This window comes from Gavialis gangeticus, unplaced genomic scaffold, assembly GCF_001723915.1.
Source record: "Gavialis gangeticus isolate Ggan-Ray unplaced genomic scaffold, GavGan_comp1, whole genome shotgun sequence".
Classification (NCBI taxonomy): Eukaryota; Metazoa; Chordata; order Crocodylia; family Gavialidae; genus Gavialis; species Gavialis gangeticus.
In genome coordinates, this window is record NW_017729008.1 from 11628972 (window position 1) to 11645845 (window position 16874).

A 16874-nucleotide genomic window follows, 5' to 3' on the forward strand; every position below is an offset into this window, starting at 1 on the left:
TATGAATCTATGAAGGGATGTGGATAGGCTTGAGAGAGTCCAGAGGAGAGCCACCCGTATGATCTAATGCCAAGAGCATAAACCATACAAGGAGAGGATGAGGGACATGGGACTCTTCAGGCTGGTGAAGAGAAGGCTCAGAGGTGACTTGGTGGCAGCCTATAAGTACATAAGGGGAGTGCATCAGGATCTGGGAGAGCAGTTGTTCACCAGAGCTTCCCAAGGAATAACAAGGTCCAATGGCTACAAACTCCTAGAAGGCCAATTTAGATTGAACATAAGAAAAAACTTCTTCACAGTCCAAGTGTCCAGGGTCTGGAACAGACTCCCACTGGAGATGGTGCAAGCACCTACTCTGGACTCATTCAAAAGGTGTTTAGATGTTTATCTTGCTGGGATCATTTGATCCCTGCAGACTTCCTGCCTATGGCAGGGGAGCTGGACTCAGTGATCTTGTGAGGTCTCTTCCAGCCCCTAATGTGTATGAAATCTATGAGAAAGAAAGCTGAAAAAAATTGTAGCCCACATACCAGTACAGACACTAATATTTGCCCAGTGGCTGCCAAGGTCTTGAGGGGAAGGATAGCTGATAGGCCAACCCTGAAAGAGTTCACTGGAGTCAATGATCAATTAGAGCCCCTTATTAGAGCTGGAGGCTGGGCCAGGACAAATTAAAGATGACCCCTACTTGTGATTAATAAAAGAAGTAACTACAGGTAGGAGAGGAGGTAGGAAGTCTAATTAGATGAGAAAGTCTTGGGATTCTCTATCAAAAAGAAATTTCAAAATCTTGAAGAGAGATTCTGGAAAAGATATAGTGTCATGCCACAGGAGCAATACTCTTATAGTGAGTCCTTGTAACAGGGTGGCCTGTCCCCTTAAAAGGGAACAGCCAGCCTTGCTGAATAGCAGCAGCTGTGGGAAGGCTACTGATGAAGGAATGGCTCACTGGGAGTTTAAAACCCCAGGGCACCTATACAAGTGCAAGGAGGCTGCTCCAACATGCTGTAGTTACAGAGTGTTGGAGCAGACTCAGTAAACAGAGTTTAAGTGCCCCCACTGCCATTCTTCAGCATGGGGACACTGATACACATGACACTTTGGATGCTTTAATTAGAGCGGCTCTCGGAACCACTCTAATTAAAATGGCCCTTTTCCCTTCCATCCCCCCACTCCTGGAGCACATGTATAAATGCCCCCAGAGAGCAGAGCCACAGGGCAGAAAGCTGTAAGGAAACAGTTATGAGTCAGAGGTAGATGGTGTGCTGAACTATGGGTCTGACAGCTGTACTGGGGCCTGAACTGCCCCAGGGGTCTCCTCCAAGTGCCTGGGACAGGACAACAAGAGGTGCTTGCATGAGTGCATGAGTGGTTAAAGACTATGGCTGAGGAGGTCCTCAAGTATCAAAAGCCTGCTGGAAGGAGCCCACCGGCAAGGTAACCTGGTAAAGGAAGAGGTCCCAGGCACAGTCTTGTCAACCAGTATTCTGGGTAAAGAACATGGAGGATGAGGGAGAAATCATGAGTAGTTCAGGGAGATATCAATGAGTTTGGGAAGCAGACCCTACTTTTCAGTCTGGGAGAGCATCCTGAACTGGAAGCCAGAATAAAGAAGCCCATGCTGGAAGCCAAAATAGATGGGAAGGTCCTACTGACCACCAGGAAAAGTGACGTCTGACAGAAAACTCTTAAGACACTTGATAAGATGAGTATGAAGACTCCAGAGCCAGTCAGGATCTGAAGGCCCGATACAAAGTAATTTGGACAATTCTTCACAGAATTTTGTTGACCCAGAAGTGATGGGGCTGAGCATGACCGGACCAAGGGCTGATTCACAAGAACAGACAGACCACAGCAGAGTCAGAGCAGCCACGAGCAGGGAGACACAGAGCAGAACTGCTCCCAGTGACATATGAAAGGCAGTAAAGCACCTTTCTATAATACCCCTTGAGAAACAAACCACCAAAACACAAAGCTTTTGTCAGTTCTGAAGTGTAGATGTAACCCCCTGATCAGTGCATATCACTGGTCTTGCTCTGGCCCCCATCTGCAGAAGCTATGTCTGTTACAGCCCATCTGGAAATCAAACTACTTTTCAGTGCAAGTAGCATCTTATGCATTTGGATGTAGAGGTCTCCAATACAATCCACCAGATTACAGCCACCCCACAAATAGAAAATGGTTCTCTTCTGATCAGGATGCAAACTGGTTTATCTCGCTCCTTCTTAGAATGTGATCAGTGTTGCCCCAGCCCTGATTACACCTATCCTCCTTGCACCTGGTCTCTAACTTAAAAATGATGATTTTGTAACATACTCATAGGGATTAAGATATTGCCAGAAAATTTTGTTCTTGTGGATGTCTTGGCAGAGGATTGGAAAGAATTCCATCCTAATCAATATCAGCTGAATAGAAATGACATTAATACCAGCGTACCAGTTTAGCATTTTATGCTTCTCTGTCATCCCCAGGTACTTTAGGCATAAAATCTGGTTGCAGCAGCAAGTTACAGAATCTTGCAACCTTATTCAGTTTCTATCTGCTACTGGTTCAAAGTGCAGAGTATTTGATGTCTGAGGAAAGTGACTCTCTGCATATTTGCTTTCCTCATCAATTCCTTCTGTTGCGTGTGTGTGTGTACGCACACGTGATAACTAAAGCATAGGCAGAAATGCATGAGGATGAGGGAGAATTACAGAAAAGAAAAAGAAACTGGAGAAGAGAGAAAGTAAAGTTAAGATAGAAATAAAGAGACTAGGAAAAAGGGAGAGGGCAACTAAAAAAGCAGGATAAGGGGAAAGAAGAAGGTCTCAGTAGTGACTTTTTTTGTACTGAGAATTACAGTGGTTGCCATGCAAATATTTACAACAGCTTTGGAAGTATTAACAAATTATGGCAAATATGCTGTACCTCACAAGGAATGTGGTGAATGCCAAGTGCCAGATAATATGATGGATATCACACTATCTATCTATTTACAAAGCAAAATTGTGAACAATTTGCAGTAACCACCAGACATAGTGCCATAAAATTTAAAGGTGAGCAACTCTAGTATGCCAGAATAAGTTTTCTTCTATTCATATGTATTGAGAGACATTTAAACATAATCCTGGATATCCCCTACATTCTCTGCCTTCAAAGATGTTTCCCCATGTTGCTGGTGCTCAGGTAATATTTACCCTGCTTCCTCATGAAATCCTGTATGCACTGCAGCAATATGCACTCTCCTCTTCTTGTACCTAGGCTGACCTAGTCAGCTGCCATGTTAACTAAAGGTTTGAGAGAGAGACAAAAACTTCAGACCTAAATCACCTGGAGAAAGTCTGAATCCACATGAGGACATTCCTGGAGCTTGGTTTGATGTAAGCAAATGAAGCCAAAGACTCCTGCTATGTTATTAAGCAAAAATACCTGCTTTAATCATGTGAGAGGAACAGACTAATCTCTTCTTCATTGTTTTCTACATTTGAAAACTCTCTGACTCACACAGCTCAATGAGACAAAAAGGAGGAAAAAAAAGTCCCTTAGAATCTCTGTCTGGCTTTCTTATGCAAATGCATAATGTGTGCTGGAGGAAACTGGAACTGCTCTCCTGAATCTGAAAATTCACAGGTGGTAGAAAAGGGGCTAGACTCAGAGCTTCAGCTTTAATGAGGATATGATACTTCAATAGTTTTTTGTGATTCAGCAAATGTTAGTGTTATTGCTCTGTACAAACAAAAACAAAAACACAGTCCAATGATAGGGTAGGGGAGAGATGGAAATAAATAACTGAAACATAATCATTGCCCAGAAAGCTCTGGGGAAACCAGAGAAAAAATTAGACCATTGATTTAATGTGATTTTTTGGCTCAAATATTCTTGGGAGGCATTCATATAATGTTATGAACGCCTTGTTATAAGAACCTAGATAAATTGGTAGCAACAGCTTTCCCTTCTGGAAAAGTCCTATGGAAATTAAATAGAAAATTGTATCCCTGGTTCAATATTCTACAGCTTGGGTTCAATGGCCTGTGGGAAATGTCATATTCTCCACTGCACTCTAGATGTTGAGAAATTTAACCATATAAATATTAAAATCACTAGGCTTTTTACAAAAACAACATTTATGAGCAGCTATACCAGTTTTGCCATGGACTTTGGAACATGATTGAACCCTTCTATAGATGTAACTAGTGATTATGATAGAGAATCACAGAAACAGGTACAGAAGGGACCTCAAGAGAGTAGATGGTCCATCCTCCTGCTTCATGGTAGGATTAATTCTACCTAAACTTCCCCAGACAAATGTTTGTCTGCTTTTTAAAAACCTCCAATAAAAGATATTCCATGACTACCCTAAGCAGACTACTTCTTTATCTTTCAAGTTAGGATATATTTCCTAACAAGTAAACTAATTCTCCCTTCCTGCAAAGTTCCCTGATTACTTCTTGTTCTACCCCTAGTGAATCTGGAACTGATCATCACCATCCTCTTTTTAAAACTAATTATTCATAGTCTTCATAGAGACAATTTAAAACTAACAAGAGAAAGTACTTTTTTAGGCAGCACAATTAACGTGTAGAACTCATTGCCACAGGAGGTTGCAGAGGCAGATAATACATCCAGGTCCAAACAGGGACTAGACAAAATCATAGAGGATAGATCTATTAATAATAATTAACAGAACAGTTAGAAATGTTTCTCCTGGCATCTCTAAACCAATGATGGTGGATGCCAGGAAGAGTAATGAATAGGGCATAGCTCATACTAGAAGAAGAACACTCCTACCTCTACTGGAGACAGGATATTGGGCTAGCTGGAACATTGGTCTGACTCAGTATGGTACGTCTTACATTCTTATGGTCTTCTCCTTTCAAAAGTAAATCCAATTATATCATCAATAGTATATAGGAACAACCACTAGTCAACTTGACAGGTGTCCACCTTGGCCACCACCTTGGGACCGGAAGTCCCATCCCTTCACATGGTCTTTGATTTCACGAATCCTACTCCCTTTTCCCCTTATATGGTGTGTCTAGCCTAGCCATAGTTTCACAGTTGGTAGGGTTGGAAGGGACCTGAGCAGATCATCAAGTCCGACCCCCTGCCATGGGCAGGAAAGAATGCTGGGGTCAAATGACCATGGCAGGTGATTATCTAGCCTCCTTTTGAAGACCCCCCAGGGTAGAAGAGAGCACCACTTCCCTTGGAAGTTGGTTCCAGATCCTAGTTCCTGACTGTGTGTGACATCACAAAAATCTGCCATATCCCCAGGCCACATGATGCATGACATTATGAATCCCACCCCTGTCCCTGGTCACATGATTCATGATATCACAAGCCCGGCCCCAACCCTGGTCACATGGTGCATGACACCACAAACCCTGCCCTGGCCCCCTGTCACATGACGTGTGACATCAGAAACTCTGCCCTGGCCCTTGGTTACATGATGTGTGACACCAAAAAAACTGCCCCTGGCCCTGTCACTACCATCACATAGTCTGACGCATCAGAAGAACAACCCATTTAAGCCCCAAAGCCCACCCTTCATGCTAAGAGACCCACCCTAGACCACATGGTACAGTCACAACCTATCAGGCCCCAAACCAGAATGTTGGCTCTAGAATTCCCCACACCATCATATGGTGTGTGACATCAGAAAAGTTGCCTAACAGCCCCAAAATCCACCCCCCACTCCACATGCTGCATGGCACTGCCTGAGCCCACAAGGTACAGGCATGGCCTACTGGGTAGCGGGGGTTGTGACCCCTCTAACAACTTGCCTCACCTCCCTTGACCAATCAGCAGGGGTTTCAGAGGCCTCAGACTTCCCCAAGAATGGCGCTGAACCAACTGGAGCAAGCAGAGGGGTGGGGCCTAGGCTGCAAGTCCACCCAGTCTATCTGTGAGCCCTCTGTCTGAGATGGTGCTAAGGCAAGCAGGGGCAAATATGACTTCTTACACTACACCTGTAAGACCCCTCATTCTCACCACCTCACCAAGACTTGCTAGATGTCTGCATAGAAAGCATTACTGTAGTAATAGTTTCGAGGACAGCCACCTAACCTAAAGAACCTGGTCTAGAAGCTCATGCAAAATGTAGCATGAACTAAACTCATGTAGCTGATGTTAACACAGAGTGTGATAGTAGTGAAAGGTAACCATGTTAGTTTTGTCCTGTAAGTAACTTGTAAACTCCATTTTGTATTCTTTTGCTTGACATAAGTGAATGAACTCTGTATACCCTTTTATGAATGAGTGTATGTGAAAGTGTGAATGTTGAGAGGATGGCATAGAGACAGGAAAAGAAGATTTAACTGTTTATGTAAGCAACAAGGCACCAAATGTGTAAGTTACCAGTCAGTAAACTAATTAATAGATGGCTGAAGAATCCCTTTGAGGCCTAGGGCCCAAAGGAGATAACGAGGAGGAGGAATGCATACATCCTGCCAGATGGGCAGCAAGGACACTACAAGGCTGAGATATCAACTTTTATGACCAAACTGACCTCGGACTGAGATAAGCAGAAGATGGATGAGAAACAACTGCAAAAACAGAAATTGGGTATGGACCCCTCCCACCCCCAGTGCTCATTCCTGCCCATGGCAGGAGGTCGAACTCAATGATCTGACTAGGCCCCTTCTGATTCATTGATTCTATGATTCTATGAACCCCCAAAATGCTAAACAAAGGATGCCAATCCCCATAAAAGAGGACTCTGGAATATCCTGGGTTGGGTGAGTCTCACTCAACTGCTGCTTTCTTTTGAGCACAGACACATCTGTTCACCCCGCTCCAGCTGCTATCTCCATGGTCTGTCTCTCAATAGGGCCTGGGATGACCACCTAGTGCTTCTATTAAACAACTGCTGCTGGTAACTATAATACCTAAATGGAATGGTTCTTTTGTGTATGTCTGTGTGTAAAGAGGTGTATGATGATTTGTGTGTGTCTGTATGAGTGGTGTGTCCAAACCTCTGTGTCTAATTCTTGTAATCAATAAATGTTGCATTTTGCCTTATCCCCCTTTATAAGGTATTGCTCTTGATTTGCTAAATCAACAATTTAAAGGAAACCTGTGAGATGGAAACCCAGGCCCCCAAAGCAGATGTTGAGAATTTGGAAGAAGAGGGTGACCTTGTACTAGAGCCTGCATAGGAAAAAGAGGTCAACAGGGGAGCAGAGATGCCAGTAAGAGACTTGAAGCATGGTTGTGAAGAGCACTTAGGTTTTGATAGTGGTGAGGGGTTCATCCCATAGAAGGGAGGTAGGAATTAGTTAAGGATTGATTAAACAATGGCTAACTAAGGCTTTAATTTCTCTGCAGTTAGATGAAGCCTTTTTAATGACTCAGGAAAGCCTGCCCACCAGTACACCTGTAAACCTGGCACCAGAAAGAAGCAGGTGTTTTCGCAGAGAACAGAGACCAGATGACGACAAAGATTTTAGAAGACAATTAGGCATTGAATCAACAGGTCCTGTTTCACATCAAGAATGTAAAATCTTCATGAAGTCTCTTATGTGTGTTTCTTTTTATGGCAAAATGAAATACTGTTTGAGGATGAGGTTTTCTGAAAAGTGCCTAGGTTGTGTTTTTGATGAGGGGGTCAAGGTTGTCATGATTGTGTTACCTGTTTAGATGAAGATATAAATCAAACAATTTGGGAACTTTGCAATGAGCTGTGTATGGAAAGTGTTCTAAATCTGTTATGGCAATCGATTTTCCAAGAGAATTCTGAGAGTTACTGAGAAACACTTATCTCAGGGTACAGAGCTTCTAAATGCTGTGTTTTGCAGAAGATCCTAATGCTCTCTTTATGATTTGATCCCTGAGGAAGATAAACCCCTGGTACCCAATATTTAATGTTTAATTGGCACTAGAAATGATAAAACCCATCTTAAGAGAAGGGCTTAGCAAAAACAGTTTAAAACATCTTTTACAACTTTTGCTGTTTTGGAGGGGTAAAGAAGTAAGATTAAAGCACAACAACTGTTTTCAGCTGGACAGATTACCATTTGCTTTAGTGCCTCGGATCTCCAAGCACATTCATGTGGGGATATATTGTAAAGATAAAGCCAATGGGACTTAGTTGTCACTAGATATTATAAAAACCTTTCTTAGGAGAAGAAGGTTTAGCAAAATAAACCAGTAAATATTGTAACCGTTTTTGATGGAAATAAAGACTAATTTAAAAATATATATTCTCACAGGGTTTGTGTGCCATTCTGCAGAATGAGCTATCATTTCTGAGTGGAATAGAGCAGGTGGTGAACTTCCCACAACCAGGGGATAAGTTGTAAAGATAAAGTACCAGTAAAAAAATTAGATATGTGACCAGAGCTTCAAACAGCAGACCTCTACATATTTTAAGACTAAAGGGATTATATCTTTTACCAAAATATTTTTTTAGTGGTGACTCTATTTTAAAACAATTTGATATATATTGTATATACACACTATTTTACTATTTATTTATTTTTTAACTATTTTATTATTTAATTTTTAATACAGAGGACTTCCTTAATGTGTTATTTGATTTTTATTACAGAGAACTTATCTAGTGGAAAAGCCACACGCAATTTTTCCACAGTAAGGTAAAAACTTAGTTTTAAAAATGAAGGGGTTATTTACGACTGTGTTAATATAAGCACACTAAGTTGTAACAACTGTCTGTAACTGTTTGTTTTCAAACAGAACCCCTTCTTCTAAAACAGAAAAGCACAACAAACACATTCATGTTTTTATCCAGTAGAAAAAGCTACATTTTCTGAAACGAGCTTTTGAAACTTTATGTTTTTCTTGGGGAGATGTTGGGTGTGCATGAATTAGTCCCCTGTGAATGTAGAAATAGGGGGTGGGGTTAAGCAAATTTAAAATTTGTAGTGTGTGAGGCTGAGCTATTAGGCCTGAGTGAATAGGGAAGTATTCCATTTGGATTTGGATTCAACTGATTTGGGGGACAGTGATTTAGTTTGGAGATTGGGATCACTGTCCTGAATCAATTTGGCTGATTGGCTTTGGAAGATTTGGTGATTCGGATTGTAGGAGTAATTGGCCTACTTGACTAGAAAAACAGAAGTGCTGATATTGCTTATTTCAGTTACGTGTTTTGAGATAAGGAATCCTGCATGCCTTGGGTTATCCTTAGGTTATCTTGATATATTGCCCTGTGCATAGATAGTTTGTTTATGTAAACTTCCTAAATTTCTGTGTAATTTACTATTGTTTTGTTTCTCCAAGGTCGTATTTTTTTATCTCTTTCTCTGTCTTAAGTATAAATGCACTTGTAAACTTAGAGAGTCTGAAAAATCCTTTGAAACAGACAAGTGGGTGATTCCTCTTGCTGTATGGAATTCTCCCTGTGATCACAGTATAGCCTTAAATAAAGAAAAGCTGGTTCTGTCAGTTCTGATTCAACCACAACGCGAAGTTTGATTTCTTCCACAGGATCAGCCGGGGAGAGGCAGGCACAGCCAGGCAGCTGCAGGTTCTCCTGTGGGTCATCCAGCTGTGCCTGACTCTTCCTGGGTGTGGGGAGCCATGGGGAAAGCCCCATGGCTGCCCTGCCCAGCCCCATCCCCTGCCTTCCCCCAGCCTAGTCTCAGCACTTAAAAAAAAAAAAGCCCTGCACTCACCATCTGCAGCAGCAGCGACTGGGGCCTCTGGGCACTCATGGCAGTCCCCGCATGCAGCAGGGGGGCAATGGGGATCACCCCCCTTTCTGGCACCTGCGTGGCAGCTGCCCTATGGCGCGGGTGCAGTGTGGCTCAGCAGGGCACTGTGTGCTGTCTGGGAATTGGGGCTGAGTGGTGCCGAGCTCCAGGTGACTGCTGGAGCCACCCCAGCTCTCAGACAGCCTGCAACACCCTGCCGAGTCATGCTGAACCCATGCAATGTGACAGCTTCCATGTGGGTGCCAAGCAGGGGGGGCAATCCCCGCTGCCCCACACTGTGCAGGGGGCTCTGCCATGAGCCCTCATAGGCTGCTGCAGCCAGTAGACTGGGGCCAGTAGGCTGGTAATTTAAAGTGCCAGGTGAGTGGGGCCGAGCAGGGCAGCCATGAGGGCTTCTCCTATGGCTTCTCTGGCTGTGTTTGCCTCTCCCTGGGCAAGGGGAGCCACAGGAGAAGCCCCCATGGCTGCCCCACCTGGCCCCAGCCTCTTGGCACTTTAAAAAAAAAAAAAAGCCCTGCACTCACCAGGTGCAGCAGCCTCTGAGGGCTCTTTGGCAGAGCCCCCTTGTGCAGTGTGGGGCAGTGGAGACAGCGGAGATTGTGCCCCCACTTGGCACCCACACAGCAGCTGCCCCATGGTATGGGTGCCAAGTGGCTTGGCAGGGAGCCACATGCTGTCTGGGAGCTGGGGTGGCTCCAGCAGTCAGCCAGAGCCTGGCACCGCTAAGCCCCAGTGGCTCCAGCTCCCAGACAGTGTGCAGCACCCTGCCGAGCCATGCTGCAGCTGCACCACGGGGCAGCTGCTGAGTGGGTGACAGGCAGGGGGGACGATCCCCGTGGTGCCCCACTGCCCTGCACTACATGGCGGGGACTTTGCCACAAGTGCCCAGATGCCCCAATTGTCGCTGCTGCAGCTGGCAAGTGCAGGGCTTCTTTTTTTTTATTTTTAAGTGCCAGGACTAGGCTGCGGGCTGGGGCTGGGGCTGGTCAGCCATAGGGGCTTCTTTCATGGCTCCACGGGCTGTGCCTGCCTTTGCCCCAGTGGGGGAAGCTGCAGGGGATATGCCCTGCTGCCACTTGCCCAGTTGGCACGGTGGCAGGCCTGATGCAGGTGCAGCTTACTCTGGGTGGAAGCAGGGCATAGCCCCTGCTCCCAGCACTACCATGCCCACATCAGTGCTGGGAGCGGGGGCTCTGCCCTATCGCCACTTGCCAGCTGGCATGGAGGGTGCGAAATGCAGGCGTGGAAGTGCTGGAAGCAGGGCAGAGCCCCTGCTCTGAGCACTGCCATGCCTGCATCCCGCACCCCCTGAGCCCCTCCCTGAGTAATGCGCCTCCCTCCCCCACGCCCCTTCCCTTCCCCGCTCCCCCAACACATTTACCAGCTGGAGGCAGCTGTGTCAGCTGCCTGTTTAGTTTATGGCCAAAACTCCAAAGTAGCCAAATCTTTTCCGAAGCTTTTCCAAATCAACTTGGATGCTTTGAATTGATTCGGCGCTTTTAAATGGTCTCCCAATTCAATTCAGATTCAGAGATTCAGTTCGCAAATCAGGCCAAATTTCCTCTAAATCAAATCAGCTACTGAAGCTTTGTACAGCCCTATTAGCTATACATTTGTGGAAAGTGAATTCTCAATGCTGAGATGTACATTATATATTTCCTAAGTGATCACATGCAACAATCCTGAAGAAGTACAAGAACCAGGTCAAAGACCTCTAAAAACCCTATAAAAAACCACAGAAATGCTCAGCCTGCATATCAGAACACCTGAAGATTGGAAGACCAACAGGACAGAACAAAAAGGCATGGTTCCTCAGCGGAAAACATGCCACCTACCTGTGAGAAAACCACATGTAAAAACACAAGGATTCACATCCGCAAAGCAGGTGATCCATTAATAAGAAACCCATATGACTGGGGGCCAGGCTGAAGTTTCTGAGGTCATGTGACCGGGGGTCCGGGCCAGGTTTCTGATGTCACGCATCATGTGACTGGGGGCAGGGGTGGTGGGATTTTTGATGTCACACATCATGTGACCTGGGGGTGGGATTTGTGATGTCACATGTTATGTGACATGGGGCAGGTGTGGAGTTTGTGCTGTCACACACCATATAACGAGGGGCGGAGTTTGTGACATCAAAGATCAGGTGATAGAGCTTCCAGTCCCAAGATGGTGGCCAAGTTGGCCACCTGTCAAGGTGACGAGCAGGTGTTCTTACATACTATTATCATCCTTTCCTCACATATCATGTTTTAAACCTCCTTCCATTCTTATCTTTTTCCTCTGATCTCTCTCCAATTTGTCTACATCTTCCTTAAGGTACAGGACCCATACTTGAGCACACCACTTTCACTGAGACCTAGCTAGCACTAAGCAGACCAGAATAATCACTTCCCTTCTCTCGCATGCAACACTCCTATTAATACATCCCAGAATTATATTTGCCCTTTTTACAATAGTATTACATTACTGAACTGTTCCTACTGTTTCTACTATAAACTCAAGACTGTTTTCTGCAGTACTGTTATCTAGCCATTTATTCTTCATTTTACATTATGTATTTTATTTCTCCTTTTAAATGCAATAATTTGCACCTGCTTTTATTGAATTTTGTTTTGTTGGTGCCTAAAGATTCCTCCAGATTGTCAAGATAATATTAAATTCTTATCCTGTCACCCAAAGTGCTTGCAACCTTCACAACTTGGTGTCATCTGCAAATGTTATAAGTGGACCCTGTATTCATCAACCGAGTCTTTAATGAAAATATGAATAGAACTGGACCCAGAACAACCCCTGGTGAGACCCAACTGGAAAGGTTCTTCCAAAATGACAGCAAACCATTAATGCCTATTCTTTGAGGGCAGCTGTTTAACTACTTGTGCATCCACTTTACAGTGATTTAATCTAGACCATTTTTCCCTCATTTGCCTCTGAGTACATGTGATATGGTACTTAAAGCCTTTCTAAAGTAAAGATACATCTAATCCCCTTACTCATTAGGTCCATTATCCAGTCAAAACAGGAAATCAGAATGGTTAGGTACAATGTTTTCTCAATAAAATCATTGCAGCTGGTTTTAATCACCTTATTGTTCTATAGGTGCTTGCAACTTAATTAATAAGCAGTTCTAATATCTTTATGGGTATCAAAATCAGTCTGATTTTTCTGTAATGCCCAAGGCCCCTTTGTGTCACTTAAGCATAAGTATTATGTTTGCCCTTCCCCAGTTTTCTGGGGCCTCACATGTCCTCCATGAGTTCTCAAAGATGATCACTAATGGGTTCAGAAATCACTTTAGATAATTCCTTAAGTAATCTTAGGTGAACATTGGGCCATGCTGAGCTGGATACCTCTAACTTTATTTAAATAGTCTTTAATCTGGTCTTCCCCTTTTCTCACTCTGACTGCTATTTTCTTGTTAAAATGAATTGCATTAAATATCTGATCACAGCCTTTTTGTGAAGACTGAAGCAAAGAAAGAATTAAATACTTCAACCCTCTTTACATAATCTATTATTTTCTCTCCTTCCGTATTAAGTAATGGACCAAGGGAGGTAAAGGTTGCTTCTAATATATTTCTAGAGCTTTTCTTGGTGCTTGTTCCATCTGGTCTAATCACATCAGCTATAGTTTCATATAAGCATAACAGGTGAACATAGGTGTGGTCAAAATAACTGACAATACAGACAGCTATAGGGTCTTGTTACTGTACAATGTCTTGTGAGCCTTAGCTGTTTCTCTACTAACCTCTGTGTATTGCTGAATTACATTTTCTGGAGTTGGGCCAAGAAACACAAAGAAGTCAAGGATACCTCCAATAGTGCGGAAGGTTAAGGCTGGATTTGGACTCAGAGTAACATCTGAAAGAAGAAATCAGAAGTGTTGCACAGTACAAATTACCTCAGTGCCAGTCCTATGTATTCTGAACCCTTCAGTGCACAGCTGCTAAGTAGGTCAGCCAGCCGCTCCCATTAACTACGTATACCCCACCCACACACACTCAGAAACCACAGAACAAGTACAAATTGTCTATCTGTCAGCACTAATGTATCACAGAACAGAAATAGGCACTCTTGCAAGTCAGCCCTGGCATGCACGTAGCTGACATACTGTATGGACAAACAAATAAGAAAATATGAATAGTCCAGTGATAGCTTGCTGGCATTATAAACTATATTTCCAGATTTATGTTACACTCAACAGTAAAAGTATACCAGAAACATACCGAAATGTTTAATTTTTCTTAATTTCATTCATACACAAATGAGCTGCAAACTTGTGTCTACATCTCCTCTATATTTTCCCCCCTTTCTGTTTTTTTCAAGTCATTGACTGCCAGAGAAATTATTTCATAGCTTTAGTGAATATTCCCCTTTTTACAGATTATAGTACTAGATTAATACAGCATGGTGACCATGGTAACACACAAAGCTATTCTACTTAGACTCAATACAAAACTTAAGCTGACTTGCGTTTCAACTGTGCTGCTCCCAGAGGAAATGTCTATTGACTTCTATTTCTCTACACACATGCATCTAATTTTTAAAAGTTAACCATATAACTTTGGTTGCAAATGCACATATTACCTTGTTTTACAGTGATCATAACTTATGAGTCTCTTTGAAAACTCTGAAAGTTCCTAGAAATCTCAATCCTATGAGTAACACTGTAGGAACCCTGTTATATTTGTACAAAACATCAGTGAAGAAGTTATTTAAATTTATAAGAAACAACTGAACGTAACTGCCAACTTATTCTATTTTCTATAGGTATAGAAAATATTCCTCATTACCTTGTGCATTGGAGTTAAGGAAGAGGACACCATGAGCATTTGAATCATTCTCTATGCATATATAAAAAGGATGAACTCCATAAAGATTGGCAAATGGCTGAAACATAAACATTTGATTATTTATCACCAGGGATCCTGGTTTTCTCTGATAAAAATTTGCGGATTCTCTGATAAAAAACACACAAATCCTCTGATAAAAAAACAAAGTCCATGATTAAAATGAAATGCCATTATATATATATAGGTATCAATTGACCACAATATTTTATGGACACATTTATCATTTTAAAGCAATCTGGAGCTTATCAGTGCCTCTATCACTATAATAAAATGAATTCTAAATACCAATACATTTTGGTATTTGATTTTGGGTTTTTTATCATGAGAAATCAGAGTTCCACCTGCCCCCTTAGCTTATCAGGACACAGGTCCAGGCCCCTCACTCCCAAGCCACTGCCCCCCCAGCCTGCTGGTGCCCCTCATTCCCCACCCACAGCCACCTGGGCACTGCTCATGACCTTCACCCCCCACCCACAGCCCCCTGCCCCCCCAGCCCTGCCAGAGGGCTACGGGAGCCCCACTCCCACAGTTTCTAGGACTACAGGACCAGGGACTGGGTTCACAGCCCCCTGTCCCCTGTGGCAGCGCCCGAGCCCCAGCTGCTGTCTACAGGAGGTGGTAGCTGTTGCGGAAGAGCGGAGAGCAGAATCCAGTTCCCCCTCCCCACAGGCAGCACAGCCAGAGTGGAGACCATGGGAGGGGTGGGTTCAAGCTGTCCACAGCAGGGCTTGGGTGGGGGGGCTGGCTCCCCATCACCGCACACACTCCTGGGGGCACAGGGGGGTATGTGCCTTCCAGATTTGCGTGCAGAGTGGGGGCAGGTGCAAGCTGCCTGCTGCAGGCTTGGGTTCCCTGCCCTGCTGCCCTCCCTCTGGGGCCTCTGCAGACCAGCAGACAGGACCCAGTGCAGCAGAGCAGAATGGGGCACGTGGGGAAGCTTGTTGCTGCCACTGGGAGCTCCACGCCATCCTTGTGAAGTGTCCCCTGCCTGCCCAGCAGTGAGCCCACAACTATCCCTCACACAGATCTGGGGGTCATATGCCCCCCCAACTCCTCCAGAACTATGCACAGTGGTGGGGAACCAGCCCCCCCCCCAGCCCCCTGGACGAGCTGCCCATAGCCCCATCCCGCTCCCTGCCAGGGCCCTGCAGCTGCGCATTCCAGCCCCAAGCCCCATGCACTGTCCCAGCTGGGCAGCATCCCCAGCCCCAGCCCTGCCCAACTCCCTCCTTCCCTATGGGGGCCTGAATCCCCCCTCCCCCCCACCAGATGTACATGCGGGAGCTCTCCAGGCTGCCTGGTAGCTATGTGCACATTGTGCCCCCTGCCTGACCACCCCTAAACACACTACTTTTTTTTTTTGGTTAGGAACTTTGAGCACGATAACAATGGCTCTGATGCAAACTATTCAGCAAAATAAGTGCTTAATTCATTATAACTTGCTGCATTCTCTATAACATTGTATGAAACACAGTTTACTCCCTTTGCCATTACTTTATATTAACAGAAATTAGAACATGAAGAGAGGTGTTAATTTGATATGACTGCTTTTGCAACTCCATTTTGTGAAATAAGTCTACACAAGATAATTAAATGAATTACCGTAGGTGACTGGTCCCTGGTAAACATTCCATAGGTAACAAAGTTCATATAGTGTTTAAAAGACAGATGTTCATGTTCACCAAATCCATATACTGAGGTGGAGGGTACAGTGGTTGAAATCTGTAGATACTGTTTGGAAAAAATTAAATCTCCAAGTGATGTGTCCCACCTGTGACAAATACAAAGACAGCATGAACATGACAGTTTTGCCCATCCGCATGATATTTGCCATTTTAAGACCAAATCAAGATTCTGGGAAAGTGTGTTTTATTTCTTGCAACACATACAATTCAACATATAACTTAGACAAATTAAATAAACAGATAAACTCTGTGTGTGTTTCTGAGGTCCATAAACAAGCTTTTTTTACTGCAATACAAGCAGGCATCTCATAAAATAAGAGAAAGACACTATAAATAATCCTATCACTGAAATAAACAGTTTCTCTTGCTATTTCTATGACAACCAGTGGGGTATGCAGAAGGTGGCCTCCAGAATGTCTAGCAATATCAACCAACATTTACCTGTAGACTCCTAAATAAATTAGACTTGCTGTATGGTTAAACGCTTTATTGGACCCCGGCCTGAGAGCTGCTGTTGCCTACTGACTCCAGCCTAAAGACGTCACACTTGATCCAAACACAGAGAAGATATTTGATACATTTGCTATTAATACGTTTGCTCTTGTTTCTCTCATTAGATGATTAAAATAAATGTGTTAAATAGCATTTAGTTAAGCAGTATGTTATGACTGCTATTACTAA

The 16874-nt window shown here is 43.9% G+C and overlaps 1 protein-coding gene across 1 annotated transcript in view; it reads right to left on the bottom strand.

Annotated features, from left to right (window-relative positions):
* The window catches only part of LOC109292069 (maltase-glucoamylase, intestinal-like), a 156425-nt gene that overhangs the window by 120497 nt on the left and 19054 nt on the right, over positions 1 to 16874 (bottom strand). Inside the window, exons 5-7 of the mRNA XM_019509322.1 lie at positions 16111 to 16279; positions 14449 to 14545; positions 13404 to 13516 (exon numbers count right to left, since the gene is read on the bottom strand). Of these exons, the coding sequence (XP_019364867.1) occupies positions 13404 to 13516; positions 14449 to 14545; positions 16111 to 16279 (379 nt within the window). The remainder of the gene's footprint in view (positions 1 to 13403; positions 13517 to 14448; positions 14546 to 16110; positions 16280 to 16874) is intronic.